This window comes from Peromyscus californicus, unplaced genomic scaffold (assembly GCF_007827085.1).
Source record: "Peromyscus californicus insignis strain IS unplaced genomic scaffold, ASM782708v3 Scaffold_15__1_contigs__length_86483966, whole genome shotgun sequence".
Classification (NCBI taxonomy): Eukaryota; Metazoa; Chordata; class Mammalia; order Rodentia; family Cricetidae; genus Peromyscus; species Peromyscus californicus.
Genome location: NW_026294447.1, coordinates 51,366,565 through 51,382,354, shown reverse-complemented (window position 1 = coordinate 51,382,354; position 15,790 = coordinate 51,366,565). Strand labels below are relative to the sequence as shown.

The following is a 15,790-nucleotide window of genomic DNA, read 5'->3' as shown; positions in this document are numbered from 1 at the left end:
GGAATATTGTATTGCAGCAAAAGGAGGGAAGTGTCTGTACAGGGTACAGCCTTATTAGGCCAACTGAATGAATGAAGCCAGTTGCTAAAACCATGTATCATATAGTTTTGATGTGAAATGTGAGGAACAGGCAAGTCCACACGGATACTTATTGGTGCTAGGGTCCAAAGAGGGAATAAATGGGAGTGGCTGCGGATGGGTGGACGCCTGCTCCCTCAGGCCCTGCTTGCAGCATCTCACTATGTTGCAAGGCAGGCCTGGAACTCAGGAATCTTCCTATCTCAGACCCCGCCCCCTACAGGTAGCCAGGATACAGGTGTGCTCCTTCATGCCTGGTTCAGAGTTTCCCTTCAGGGATGATGGAAGGGTTAGGAAGCGACTGTTGTGATTGATGACTTCAGCAGTGCAAACATGGTAAAGCCTCAGACACCGTGGGGTTGAATTGTGTGGGTCTATGTAGGAGCAGGGTTGCTTTTGGAGATTTGTTTGGAAAACAGAGAACCCATATAACCTAGAAATAAAAAAATTCAAGGTATGCCTTGAATATATAAAATAGGTAGATAAGTCTATTTCATCACTACTATAAGTTATATACAGACCTATAATGAAAAGGTAAAATTTACACACACACACACCCCACACACCACAGCTGGCACCATCAACCATAAAAAAGACATGTAAACAAAGTAAGATAGCGTTGCATCCTAGCTGCAAAAACAGCCATTTCTTGCTATCAGCTCAAACTCAGGGCCTTGGGATAAGGACACGGAGCTCATCTGTCTCTTCAGTTTATTTCATGTCCCAGGAAAGAGTGAGTTCTTGCACATCCCACCCCTTTCACCAAATATAACACTCAAAACATAAAATCCTAGGCTCTGCGGCTGGAGAAATGGCCCAGTGGTTCATGAGAGCACGGGCTGTTCTGGAGGACTCGGGTTCAATTTCCCAGCCCTTGCCTGGTGGCTCACAATTGTGTGTAACTCCAGTTCTAGGGGATGCAGTGCCCTTGTCTGGCCTCCACAGGCACCAGGCACACATGTGGTGCACACAGACATCCAGGCAAAACAGCCATACACATTAAAAAAACATAAAAAACAACAAAACCCCTAAACCTGTGCTATGGACTACTAAGTTAGCGGTAAGGTCATCAGTGGGCTGTTACTAGTTAGATTTTGAGGGTGTCAAATGTTACACACTGCGGGGCTAGAGCCATGGCTCAGTAGTTAAGAACTCAAACTGTAATTGCAGAGGATCTGAATTGGGTTCCCAACACCATGATGGCTCACAACCACTTGTAGCTCTGCCTCAGGGGCTTCTGACACCCCCCTTCTGGCCTCCTTAGGCACTGCATACACCTGTACCTACCCCTGATACACGCATGCACATATTGAAAGTAAAATGTCATGGAGTTCTCTGCAGATTTTCAGCTGCTCAAGAGGTTAGATTACTAGCTTTAATCAGGAGAATTAAGTGACATGTGAATTAAGTCTTAATAAAGTAAATGCCAGGCATAGTGGTATGTATCTGTAGTCCTGGCCACTGGAGAAGTTGAGGCAGGAGGATTGCTGAATCCAGGAGTTCAAAGCTAGTGGGGGCAGCATAGCTAGGCCATGTCTAAAAAATAGAGCTGTAAAAAAGAAGGTCATACAGCCGGGTGGGTATTGAGATGGGTGGGGAGAAAGCAAAGGTAAGAAGCAGCATTGCGGTGAGGATGTAGCTCACCTAGTCAGGCAGCCCTGGGTTCCACCACCATGTAAACTAACCCAGCACCATATAAACTGGCCACGATGGTGCACACCTGTACTTCCAGCAGTCCTAGAAGGCTCTAGATACTCAAGGTTATCTTTGGCTACATAATGAGCTTGAGGACTTTCTCAGGGGACCATGTCTCAATAAATAAATGAATGAAGAAAGAAAGAAAGAAAGAAAGAAAGAAAGAAAGAAAGAAAGAAAGAAAGAGAAAGAAAGGAAGAAAGAAGAGGAATTAATGAAACCTGATAGTTCTGAGCAGCTAGCTGTCTTTATATATCTTGTTATCAGTGCGTGACTAACATGGGGAGTCAAGGCAGGCTTACTGGAGATGGACTTGGAAGGATGAATATAAGAGCCGAAGACAAAAGGATTGGAATTCCCAAGAGTAATAGCAATGGGTAGAAGGGATGGTTCTAGAAATCATCTAGAGCCTGGGGTGATGGGGACCAAGGATGGTGACGATGTACCAGGTCCCTGGACTGGTGAGCAGAACTTTGGCCAGTTCAGAGGACATAGCATTTGCAAAAGGGCTTTTATTACCCCCCCCCCCCCCACACACACAGTGCGTCTTGTCAACACTGATGACCTGTGGTGTTTCCATCAGGGGACAGGTCCTTCAATGCCCCCACCCCCCAGTCTCATGGCATTGGCTGAACTTGTCCATGTTTCCCTGGAGCTGGCTTGGCTGTGTCCAGTGGGGCTCAGGAACCCTGGCAGACTGGGCAGTCTGGTAGCTGATGACAAGCACTGAGGCAGGGGTAAGGTGTAGGGCTGTCTCTTCAACACACACACATGGAGAAACTCCTGAGATCTTGGGTTGGTGTGGAACATCTCAGCTCCATCTTGAGGCTCAGGGAGCAAGCAGCTGGGGCCAGGAACCCCTTTGTTAGCCAGTCCTGGGGAAAGTGAGTTCTTTTCTTGAAGGTGGGGATAGGGGGTGAGGCTTGACCTGGGGAAGGCAGAGGGAATGGCCTGAGGGGCTGGGTGTGAGCAGGGTCAGGCTTGTTTGCTACAGCTGGCTAGAGAGCCTTTTCCTCCTCAGCCTGGTTTTTTTTTTTTTTTCTTACTGTCTGTCCAAAGAAGAACATGGTGCCCCAGGCTATGACTCTGCCCTGTCCGTTTAGGCATGCTCAGTGGGTGACATACCAGTGTGACCCCACAGGCACTTGTGTTGGGAGTACGTGTGGTCAGACACTCAGATGAATAAATGGGCATGGCTGACTGAGTTTGGGAGTGGCCACTGAGAGCCGGATCCTTGCCCCTCTATACTCCCAGTCTCAGGAGACCCTGCCACCACAGGTCAGCAATGGGTCATCTCATAGGAAGTTGGGCTCGCGCACCACTAGACAGGGCTGGTTTGAGCCATCCTTGCCACTGTCCAGGGGTCGATACACGAAGTGGAAGTCTCGCTTTGGCTCGCTCCGGAGCAGATAGCCCTTGATGCGGTGTGGCAGCGCCTCGTCGGCCAGCTGGAAGCAGCGCCTATCCACCAGCACAAAGAGCCGGTAGTCTTGGGGGTGTGCCACCTCAAACTTCTCGGCACACTGTGCACACAGTGCCTGGGCTTCTGTGTCTGCCCGTGATGCCAGTGTCCGTGACTGCTGCTCGGGCTCCAGGTACGACACACAGATGAAGTCCTGCAGGCAAGATGGAGGAGGCTTGACGTCACCAGGCTTGGCCAATAGCATCCTGGGTCACCCGCATCCCAACATCGGGAGCTAGGGCCAGCAGAAAGGAGCATGGTAGCATTGGACCTGTCTTTGCCTTCTCTGGACAGAGGGGTCTCAAACAGCTGTGAAGCTGAGCGTCTGTGCCTCCTTCTTACTCTGCCAACAACTGGGCCTGATAGATAACTTCCATCTCTGGGTCTCACCTCCCCACTGGACACCCTTACCCTGGGTGATTCAGTCATGTTTCAGATACGGATTTAGTTATTGTGTGTATGCATGATATATCCATGTGCCCCAAATGCCTATGTGGAGGACCCAGGGCAGTTTTGTGGAGCTGGTTCCTCCTCCACCTTTACATGGAGTCCAGGGATTGAACTTACATCGTTGAGTTTGCCTGGTTAAGGTGCCAAGCACCTTTACCAGCTAAGCTACCCTTCTTGGCTGATTCAATCATTTTTGAGTCATGGCAAGGAGGGAGTTAGCCCCTTCCCCCAACACCCCCTGTGGCCAGTCTATGGTTCTCTCTCATCCCTTTCTTATTCACGGTTTAATCATTCATTCAGTACTTGCCCACTGGGTCTGTCCTGAACCTCGGGTGCAGTGTTGGAAGGCAGTCTAAAGTGCCTGAACTAGCACCCACAGTTCAGGCAAGTGGAACAGTTTGGCCTCTTAGAGCAAGGGTTGCCTCTGTGGTTCAGAAAGAGGGTATGAAGAGGCTCGGGGGACGCTGGGGGTGGGGAGCTGGGGAAGGGGTGAATTTAGGATGAGCGGAGGTGATGCCTGTGGTACTAGGGATGAAGTATGGGTCCATGAGCTCCCTGCCCTTCCTGGCTTTGAAGATGGTTCCATTTGCTGTGTGACCTTGACCTCTGCTGCTTCAATTGTAGACTGAAGGCAGTCCCAACTTCAAGGCAGCAAGACCCACAACTTTCCCCAAGCCAGTGTGAAACAATGTGTATGGGGCTGCCCTACTGTGGATGGAGTGCCAATATCAGTAGATGGCTCCCGGCCACAACCATGAAAACGCTAATGACATGTTACAGGGTGGTGTGCCCTTACAGGGTGCCAGGGTCTGGGCTTCAAGTAGTCTTCTGTTTTTACCAGAAGGGAAAGGTGTGTCAGAAGTGCTATTGGGGGTGTGAGTGGTGGGGTGGCACTGGCTCATGCCAATATATACCAAGTTGGGACAGTCTATGGTATGTATCTCCTTGTAGCTCCTAGTTCAGCAATGCAAGTTGAAATTGACCTTGCTGGGAGTATTTATACCACAGGAAGTGGCAGAAGCTGAGGCCAGAACATTCTTTTCCCTGCCCATTGGTTTTAAGATGCTGTTGATTTGAGAGGGGAGTAGAGATGCTGGATGGGCAGCTTAGAACATGGACAGGGCGTCAGAACTCATTCAGTTCAGTTGGCCGATGTAAATGGGAAATGGAGTTTCTGAGGGGGCTCGAGATCACACAGCAAGTTTTGGTAACCATTACTTCCAAATGATTAATCTAGGACTAAATCTAGGATAAAGTTTATTTATGTTTTGTTTTGCTAAGTTAAAGAATATGGATCGAATCAACTCTTAGTTCAAAGCTGGGTCCAGAATTCAGACCTCCTGCCTCTCAGAGGTCTGGGCTCCATTTTCTACACATAGTCTACACAGTTACGAATAACTCTGGAGGGTTGTCTGGCCTCCTGGTCCAACTCCCTCCATTTTCTACCCATTGTAGTCTGGCTGAGACCCATGAACCATGGGCATTGTCCTCGCCAACACGAGAGCTTCATCCATAGAGGATTTACAACATGACATGATGATGAGTGGGGTAATGGGGAAGCAATGGCAGGTGGCAGAGAGGAGACGAATGGTGTGTGTGTGTGTGTGTGTGTGTGTGTGTGTGTGTGTGTGTGTGTGTGTGTGCGCGTGCATGTGTGCGCGCATGCACTGGGGTGGGCTATTAGGGAACTTCTCATAGAAGGGCTGTTGGAGATGCTGGGTTGTTTTGTAGAAGCCAGTGACAACCAGTGAAGAAAAGGAGGTACACCGCTTGGGTGGATACTGGGCAGCAGGGAGCTGATCTGGGCTGTTTGGGGACAAGTGGGTGACTCAATCTGATGCAGCCTGGGGTGTGTGGAATGACTTGTTCCTCCCATACCACTTTGCCCACTGGGTTATAACACTTGCCTGGTGGCACTTCTATGCCCATCCAGGATCTGCAGATCTGCGCAGATTGACAACCAGGGGCTTGGATTCCTCTGTGGGAGCCTCACCACTCCCCCTGAGGGTAAGGCTGGTAGGCCAATGCAGCCAAGCACAGAGCACAGGTGGCATCTGTGCAGTCTGCAGCCCCAGTCACTATGGTCGCCAGCATTACCTGCACAGAGGAGCGCGAGGCTCTGGCCTTGTTGAGCGTGCGCCTGCGTTCCCAGCGATGGATGGAGTCCTGCACCTCCATGCTCAGCTGCCTTGTCACTGTGATCTTGTCATAGTTCTTAATGTGCTCCAGGGCCCCATAGGTGGTGGTCAGATAGTAGGAACCTGCGGGGTCAAGGACACAGGTTGAACTAGGAAAGTCTGGATCCACTTGCACTGGGAGGGTCCATAAAAGTGTGTGGCTCAGCCCACTGCTTCCAACATGCCTCTCCCTCCATAGCCACCAGGGGGCATCCACACTCTACTACCTGCTTCAGAGGCTTCATGCAACTGTAGTACACTGGGCAGCCTCAGCAGCTGGTACTTTACAGTACAGACTAGCTCACATCTTTCCTTAGCCTCCTTTAAGAAGGAATCATTTGGAATACGCACACATTCCATATATAACATATTTATATATAACTAATATAATACTTAGATACTATATAAAATAAAACAATTATGTATTATACTATTATATAATATATATTTTATATAACATATATTACTACTTAGTCCTGGCCTGAAATTCATGATGGAAACCAGGCTAGCCTCATAGAGCTCTTCCAGCCTTTACCTTCTGAGTGCTGGGATTAAAGGTGTGGTTCACCACACCTGGCTGAGGTTATCTATTTAGCACGGCCACATTAGGAAGAAAACAAAGAGACCTAGCAATTCCTCCAAGTCTATCATCCAAACTCAGTATTTTTTTTTTTGTTTTGAGACAGGGCTTCTCTGTGTAGCTTTGGAGCCTGTCCTGGAACTCACTCTGTAGCCCAGGCTGGCCTCGAACTCACAGAGATCCGCCTGCCTCTGCCTCCCGAGTGCTGGGATCAAAGGCGTGCGCCACCACCGCCTGGCCAAACTCAGTATTTTTAAAATGATATTTTAAAATAAGTTTTTAATTTTAAAACGAGATTTTTTAAGTGTTTAAAAATATATAGGATACATAAGAAATTTCTGGAAGGCAACTTTCACTGTATGATACACATGCTTTAAAATATGTGTATGCATTATGTATTATCTATTGTAATAGCATCATGAGTATATTACCTATTGTAAAAATGATTTTCAATGATGTACGGGAAATTTCAGTTATTGCATAAAGTTTTTAAGGATTTAAAATAGTAAAAAATTTTGATGCTCGATATCCATAATCTCATTACTCGGGAGGCAGAAGCAGGTGAATCTCTGAGCTGGATACCAACTTGGTCTACATAGCAAGTTCAAGGCCACCCAGAGCTACATAGTGAGATCCTGGCCATTGAAAAAAAATTACTACCTTTTTTAAAAACTTTATTTTGTGTACACATGTGAACGTATATTTGTGGGCGCACTCATGTGGAGGTCAGAGGGCAACTTGCAGAAGTCAGTTCTCTCCTTCCACCACATGAGTTGTGGGAATTGAACTGGGGTCTTCAGGCTTGGCAACAACCGCCTTTACCCACTGAGTCACCCACCAAAATATTGGCCCATTTAAGTTTTCTCTTTAAAAACAACCTGAATCTGTAATGTTTCCTCTCATTGAGGTTTTAAGGTTCTTCAAGCTGCACAAACCACATGCTTTCTCTCTGTAGCCTTGGCTGTCCTGGAACTCGCTCTGTAGCCCAGGCTGGCCTTGAACTCAGACATCCACCTGCTTCTGCCTTCTGAGTGCTGAGATTAAAGGCGTGCGCCACCACTGCCTGGTCAGAATTTTAAGTTCAAAGACAATATTCTGCAGGGATGTTTATCTGCTCATTAGCTTGTTAAGAGTTGAGATCCTTGCTGCAGTCCTTCACTTTAAAGGAAAGAAACTGAACCCCAGAAAAAGAGGGTGACATGGCCAAGATCACATAGTGACGCCCCACCCCCACCCCAAGCATCCTGCTCTCTTCCAGTCCTGTCTCTACTAGCTTCCCTGATGCTCCCCAGACTGCTCTTCCTGGTTATTAAGGCCAGGACCATGATTTTGGACATAAGACTGATTCTGCCAGTGACCTACCTGAATCCATCTTCCCATCCTAACTCCGCTGTTATCTGAGGAAGTGGCCCTGGCCTGAAAATGCTCACTTCCCAGACTCCTTAAGTTCAGCTGAGCAAACACAGCCCTGAGTCCTATCTCTGTGGCCAAGAGAGCAGGGCACGGATAAGAATGCTCTGCTTCTGAGTCCCAGGGAAGAGCATGGCACCCTGAAGCAATCACTCACTTCTCAATGTCATGATTTGTGTAAGGGGCCGGGGCTTAGTCATGCTTGGGTAGTACAGTTATATGAGCTCAGATAATAGTTCTGGGAGATTCTGATCTTCTCAGAGGCAGAAAGGAGGAACTGCAAGCCCTCTTGGGGCTCTCTTGCCCCTTCAAGCCTATACATCCCTCATGGCCCTTCTAGCTCTTTTTGGTGGAGACTGTGTAGTGCCTGCTATGAGCACTAGGTGGCAGGCGACACCACCGTGAGTTTTGCAGACACTTCCCAGACAGTATGTAGTGGGTTGATTGAAAAACTCCATTGGTGAGATTAACTGGACACAGGCAGCTGTCAGCAGGCCTGGGGAGGACACATGAGCTAAAAGGTCGATAAAGACACTTGTGGGAGAGGTTTGGCTTCTCACTTGGCAATTCCTGAGATGGGTCGGGGTAAGCGGTGGGTATAAGAAGGGGGTCCCACCAGCTCTCCCAGCTGCTCACAAGAAGCCCCTGGTCCTTCCACCACAAATGCCTGCTGCAAAGACCATGGGAACCAGCTATCAGAGAGAGCTATGCTAAATCACACCACACCACAGGCTGGAGGGGTCAGGAGACCAGCTAGGAGATACAGTGTTTCCATAGGTAGGGAGTGAGCCAGGGCAGACACCTGCACAGTGCCCCCTTTTGTACCCTCCCCCTGGTCCCCAGAACTTTCATGGACATGGTCTCAGGGTGGGTGTCACTCTTTCAGCAGGGTGAGCGCTGACTAGAGATCCTTGCCAACTTCCTCAGTCTCTGAGTGCTTCCGTGGGCATGGAAACCCAAGAAGAAGCCTTGAGGAGATGGGGGTCGTAAGTCTGGGTGCAGAGTTAGCTGTTTGCTCAGTCTCATGAGACTCCAGCCTTTTCTGTCTTGCTCTGCACTGCAGCCCCATGCCTGACATGGATGGTTCAATGAGCGCATGGGTTGGTAGATGGACAAATGGCTATGTGGGGGATGGGTAGACAGATGACAAGTATGGATGAATGGGTTGAGGAATGGGTAGGTAATTTTATGAATGGATGGGCTGGTGAACTGATAAATGGGTGGATGGATGGGTTGGTGAGTAGATGGAGGATGGAGAGATGACATATAGGTAAATGAATTGGTAGATAGTTAGCTAGTTAGGTAGATGGACTGACTAGTGAAGGCATGGGTGAGTAGATGGATGGATGGATAGATGGATGGATAGGTGAGTGGATGGGTAAATGGACAGATGGATGGGTAAACATGTAGATGGATAGATGGTTGGTGGTGGGTGGAAGGGTGGATGGATGTGTTGATGGACTGAAAAACATTTACTTCTTCTGAATTCCTGGACTTCCCAGGAAACGCGTCTCTCCAATTGCAGGTAACGTTTAACTATAGAGGGAAAAGAGTGAGCTTCAGGTGTCACAGCCACAGCCCGAAGTTACATATGACAGCTAAGTTCTCAACTTTCCCTGTTGCCCTGAGCTGTGAAGACCTCGATGGAGCACTGACATCAGGCTTTCTCTCTCTAGAGATGGGCAGATGCAAACACCATGCAAAGGTGGCCAGCCTCTCTCAAGAACCACAAAGCCCAAAGGGAACACTTGTGCCTGGGAGGCTGGTTCCATTCTTCAAGGGTGGAAGCCCCGAGGATGTGTCATGGTCCCTCAGAGCCCATAGCGGGGCTGCTGTATCTCAAGGGATTCTTAGCAGAGGGATGGCTGAGGTCCTGGCCTGAGGAAGTTGTGGGTAGAAAGACAGGGGAAGGGAAACTGAGGTAGGGTATAGCAAATCATACCCCTCCTTCATTCAGCCAGGGAGTATAAAGCTGTTAACATCTCAGCAACTTCCTCCTACAGACAGAAGTCCTGGCCAGGGTTGGATAAACAGGGGCTGAGTCTCAGGGGGACACCTCCATCTAAGACCTGACTTCTGCTAGTCACACTCCATGTCGACCGACACCTTCGGCCACTCCAGCCTCGCTTGTTATACCACCAACTTCTGCTGTGCCCTCCAGGGAGAATGCCACTCCCCCTCTTTTTAATTTATTTATTTAGCTTTATTTGTTTATTTTTGAATCAGGGTCTCACTATGCAGCCCTGGCTGGCCTAGAACTTAACCATGTAGACCATGTTGGCCTTGAACACACGGAGATCCACTTGCTTCTGCTATCTGAATGCCACTATGACCAGCTCCTTCCTCTTCTTTATCTCCTGGCTCCTGCTCACCCTTCAATGCTCAGCTCAGGTATTACCTCCTCTAGAAGCCCTCCATGACTGCACTGTCTGGGTAACAGGCTTCCAGTCTCTGAATTTCCCATCATCCAAATTTTGTCAAGATATGGTAACACTTCTCTTTGCAGTATGTCTGTCTTCTTAATCAATGAGCTATTTGGGCAGGGCCTGTGTGCAAGTCCCTCGGCCTTAACCTGAATCTGGCCCTGCCTAAGAAGTCCTTGCTGGGCCGCCTGGCTTGGGAGCCGGTGATGGGCCTGAGATGGTGGTGTACTGTGGGATGTCTTTCTGTATGCTGTGAATATATGTGTTGCTCCCATTGACTAGTAAATAAGGCAGCTTTGGCCCATGGCAAGGCAGCTTAGAGGCAGGTAGGAAATCCAAACAGAGATACAGAAAGAAGAAGAGCGGAGTGGGGGAGATGCCAGCCCGCCGTCCAAGGAGCAACATGTAATGGGACGCAGGTAAAGCCATGGAACACATGGCAATACATAGATTAATAGAAATGGGTAGAGTTTAGTTATAAGAGCTAGCTAGCAAGAAGCTTGAGCCAAAGGCCATACAGTTTGTAACTAATATTAAGCCTCTGAGTGATTATTTTATAAGTGGCTGTGGGACCTCGGGTGGGAGAGATTTGTCTGGACCGTGGGGCTGGGTGGGACCAGAGAAACTTCCCGCTACAGTGGTGGGTGTAGGGGTGGTGCTGACTTACCCTCCCCCAACTGCAGGGCGGGGTCCATGAGCTCCATCATGTACTCTACGTTGAGGAGCATCTCGGTGAGGTTGCTGCGGGCCAGTACGTACATGAGCACAGGCAGGAAGTCGTCGGCCCCGTAGGGCTTCCCTGCAAGAAGAGGATGAAAGCTGTGAGTGCCAGGAGCCTGTGAACTACTCAGGGATGGGAGGTCACCCTGGAAGAGCCAGGTTGCCATATTCACACGATTCAACAGTGAGGACCCTAACAACTCCTAAGGTCAGCCCCTTGTGGCCTGTGGCTCAGTATAGGGTGGTAAGAAGGAACTGAGAAATCTCTGGGCTGGGGTGACAAAACTCTGGTTCCTTGCCCCTGGCTGCTTGCTGGGCCATCAAATTCTTATCACACTGAATTCATAGGCCCACCACTGCTGCATGGCATCTCCAGGAATTTTTGCATAAGCCTGAGATCCAACCCTGTGCCCCAGATCTGCCCACTGCCTGAGGTCCACTATTCCTGAGATCTATCACTATTCCTGAAATCTACCACTATCCCTGACACCTACCATTAACTGAGATCCATCACTGTGCCTGAGATCCATCACTACCCCTAAGACCCACCTCTAACTGAGATCCACTAATGCCCATGAGATCTACTGCTGAAATCCCACTCCTGTCTAAGATCTAGCACTGTGTGAGATCCACCCCTGCCCCTGAGATCCACCCCTGCCCCTGAGGTCCATTGCTGAGATCCACTCCTGCCCCAGGTTCATCACTGCCCGAGATTGACCACTGTGCCTGAGATCCACCACTTGAGAACATCACTGTACATGAGGTCCATTCTTGCCCCAAGATCTATCACTGCCGGAGATCAATTATCACCCCAGAGACCCACCATTGTTCCTGAGATCCACCACTGCCAGTGGTCCAAACTGAGCCCCATATGGATTCTCAGTTGACTGGGTGGAGAGATGCTTCACAACAGACTTTCCGAGGGAAAGGCAGAAACAGAAACTGACCTGCAGTGCTGGCCTATTTCCATGATGTAACCATTTCCACAGTGACCAAGTTCAAACTGCAGACTGAACATGGAGTCGGGAGCAGAGGCATAACTAGCTTCCCTGAGCTGGTGTGAGCTGCACCCAGTACAGTCCAACCTCACCACGGGAAGGGCAATGCTCAGAGCTGGGAGCCTATGCTCAAGTTCTGTGCCGATCACTGGTGGGACCAGATCTGTGTTGTGGCCCGTATCCCCCACTCTTATGAAGGCAGGGAGCATGTGCATGGGCACTGAGACCTGATGTCTGCTTAAGGACCAGCACTAGCTTTGAGCACGTTGGAACCCATCAGCTCCTATCTGACTTTTCCAGCTGTAGACCAGGCAGCAGGCAGTATGCCCTGGGGCGATGCGGACAGTTGTGACATGCTTCTCCTGTGATCTGAACACCTGGCTTACATGGATCATGCCCTGCCAGTGTCAGCCTGTGTTTCCCGGTTTTAGCTTCTGTCTTTCCCAGTTCCGTCTGTTCACCATCTACAAGCACACAATGAGCTAATCACACTGCCAAGAGCTGGCAGAGACCTTCTGCACATTTTATGGACTGGGGGACTTTGGAGAGAGTGAACTTTTCTCTCCCACCCCTGTAGTCCTTCTGGCTGTCCTGGAACTTGTTCTGTAGACCAGGCTGGCTTTTTTTTTTTTTTTTTTTGGTTTTTCGAGACAGGGTTTTTCTGTGTAGCTTTGCGCCTTTCCTGGAACTCACTCTGTAGCCCAGGCTGGCCTCGAACTCACAGAGATCCGCCCGCCTCTGCCTCCCGAGTGCTGGGATCAAAGGCGTGCGCCACCACCGCCCGGCCCAGGCTGACTTTTAATTTGCAGAGACCTTCCTGCCTCTGCCACCCAAGTGTTGGGATTAAAGGCACGTGTCACTACCGCCTGGCTGAGAGTAAACACTTAGAGAAAAATAAACCAAGGAGGGCTCATCTGGGTGCCCTGCAGGCTGGAATAGGTAACTAGGAAGATCCTAGGGCAGCCACTCTAGCTCTGCATGATCAGGCCTCTCCTGAGGTCATGACAAGCCTTAGCTTCCCAATCTGAACACTGGGGGATAATAGTCTGTTACTCAGGAGTGTGGTGTGTGTCAAATGAGGAGATGACATAAAATACAGTCATTTGGGGGCATTATCTCTAAGACAGGCTAGCATAAAGCACCAGGTAGGAAATACTGTTTTCTTAGGCCATACATAGTCTCATTCCCAGCTATTCAAGCGAGTCTTTGTCACCAAAGTGGCTGTAGACACCGTGCAAATAATACTGATGCAGTCTAAACAGAAGCACACACATAACACCAGGGGCCAGCCAGAAGGAGGGTGACTTCCAGAGCGCCGAGCTGGTGGGAAGAATTCAGCACTGTGTCCCCCTCTTTCCCATCCCATCCCCTGGTTTTGCTGAGTGGCCTTTTCCTGAAAGCGGTAGCTGATGCAGCAGTCCTGGGGCAGCTCGGGGCTCAGGACTAAACTGTTTTGCCCTTTGCCCTCCAACATCACTGTGGCTTAAAGTCCCTTCCTTTCTCCTGGAAGCCATCCCTAAAGACCTCCACCACTAGGTCTGATGCCTTTAAAATGGGTTTCTGGGTCCTGTCATGAAATAGTGGAAAAGTCAACATTATATGGGGACAAATGGAAGCTTTTCCGGAGCACCTGGTCCAGATAAGAAACACCTGGACACCCTGGGGCCTCACCCCACTTCATCTGCTCTAGTAGATGGTGGGGTTTGTGTTTCTATTTACTTGTTCAAAGCTGGAGGCAGAGACACACAGCAGAGCAGGATCACCTGCATGCCCAACTCCCTGGCTTCAATGTCACTTCTATGCATGCCAGGGCCTTAAAATGGCTCAGGGTTTAAAAACTGGGCTGGTTAGCTTTCGATGTCAATTTGTCACAACCTAGACCAGTGGTTCTCACCCTTCCTAACGCTGTGACCCTTTATCACAGTTCTCACATTGTGGTGATCCCTCAAACCATGGAATTATTTTCATTGCTACTTCATAATGAATTTTGCTACTGTTATGGATTGTAATATAAATATCTGTATTTTCTGATGGTCTGAGGCGACCCCTGTAAAAGGGTCATTCCACCCTAAGGGGGTCAAGACCCACAGGTTGAGAACTACTGACCCAGAATCACCTGGGAAGAGAATATGGCTGAGGAATTATTTAGATATGGACGGCCCTTGGGTATGTCTGTGGTGAAATTGTCTTAAGTGTCAACTGATGTAGGAAGACCCACCTTCAAGGTGGGTGGCACTATTTCTGGGCTGGGCCCTAGAACTGTCTAAGGGAGAGAAATCTAGCTGAGCACAGGATCCACGTGTTCATTCCCTCTGCTTTTGGTCCTGGATATGAGGCTTTCAGTTGCTGTCTGCCTTGATATTACTGCCTTGTAATAATGGACAGTAACCTGGAGTTGCAAGCTGAGGTGAACCCTTCCTGTCCTGGTTCAGACCAGCAAACACCTGGACACCCCACTTTTTATGCCTTACTAGCCCATGGTAGCATCAGAGGGTGGGGTTTGTGTTGCTGCTCTAGATGTCAATGCCCAGGACATTTGAAAGCCGCATCAGCATGAAAATTCTCAACAATAAACATGGGTGACTTTGGTCATTAGAATTCAGTGTCTCCTCCACATGCCGGCAATGTCATAGGCCCCCAGGTCCCCATTAAGAGTCCCCCTCCCATCCAATTCTCCAGCCACTGTTCCTGTCTGAGCCATCAGTGGTGGCCTTTGTCAGGAGGTAGATGGGGGAAGTTGGTTTTCTACATCCCACCTTCTGGTCCTATGAATCTAGCCCTTGGTCAAAGCCAACTGCAGCTTCTAAAGACTGCACTACTAAAGACATGGAGGACAGCCCTTGCACCTTCCAAGCCCTTTCTGTGCCATCCACATTTATTTATTTATTTATTTGTTTGTTTGTTTGTTTGCTACTTTATTTTTTTTCCATGTGCACTGGTGTTTTGCCTGCATGTATGTCTGTGTGAGGGTGCCAGGTCCCCTGAAACTGGAGTTAGAGACAGTTGTGAGCTGCCATGTGGGTGCTGGGAATTGAACCTGGGTCCTCTGGAAGAGAAGCCAGTGCTCTTAACCATTGAGCCAGCTCTCCAGCCCCCATCTTCTACATGTATATTGGTTAGAATCTTCACCTGGGTTCCCTCTTGCCTTCCCGTCCTCTCTGAGGGTCCTTCAATCATTCTTCTCACTACAGGAATGGATTCCCTTGCCTAGCTCTGATGTTCCAGAGGTGCCAATGGCTTCTTTGTCAGACAAACAGAAGATGAACCTAAAAGCCTAAGTGCTCTTGACAAGCTTTGTAAAGCCTGCAGGAACCCCACAGCTCCCAGGGATGATGGATGCCAAGTTTATCCAAAGCCATTTGTCTCCTCAACTTCCTGACCCAGGACCCTCAAACGTGTGCTCAACTGCTATCCCCAAACCTGGCGCTTTCTCAGGATGGCCAGCTGGTGCAGTGATTATGGCATACATTTGGTACGTTTGCATTCTGGCCAGGTCTAGACAAGTGTGATAGCAGTTATCTCCCAGGACAGGATAGTGTGACCAGCTACGTTTGGCTCCTGTCACTCTGAATGTGACTGTCTTCTTACTGTCTCAGCTGGTCTCACCCACAGCCGGGCTGTTTTATTTCTATATAAATGGGCCACATATGCTGGACATAAACTTCTCTCCCCTGTGTGGTGATGACAGGAGAGGCAGGCGGTGGGCTTCTTGCTCAGAGAGGAGGGCCTGAGGCCCAGGGTGGGTAGAGGTCTAGATGGTCTAAGGCCCTAAGTGGCTCAAAGTCTAGAGATTCTGA

At 49.2% G+C, this 15,790-nt stretch overlaps 1 protein-coding gene across 1 annotated transcript in view; it reads right to left on the bottom strand.

Moving 5' to 3' along the window:
• Nucleotides 1-2,265: 2,265 nt before the first annotated feature.
• Rin3 (Ras and Rab interactor 3) overlaps nt 2,266-15,790 on the bottom strand; it is a 120,536-nt gene continuing 107,011 nt past the window's right edge. The window contains 3 exon segments of the mRNA XM_052738824.1: nt 2,266-3,389; nt 5,783-5,946; nt 10,943-11,074. Of these exon segments, the coding sequence (XP_052594784.1) occupies nt 3,069-3,389; nt 5,783-5,946; nt 10,943-11,074 (617 nt within the window). The 3' untranslated portion in view covers nt 2,266-3,068.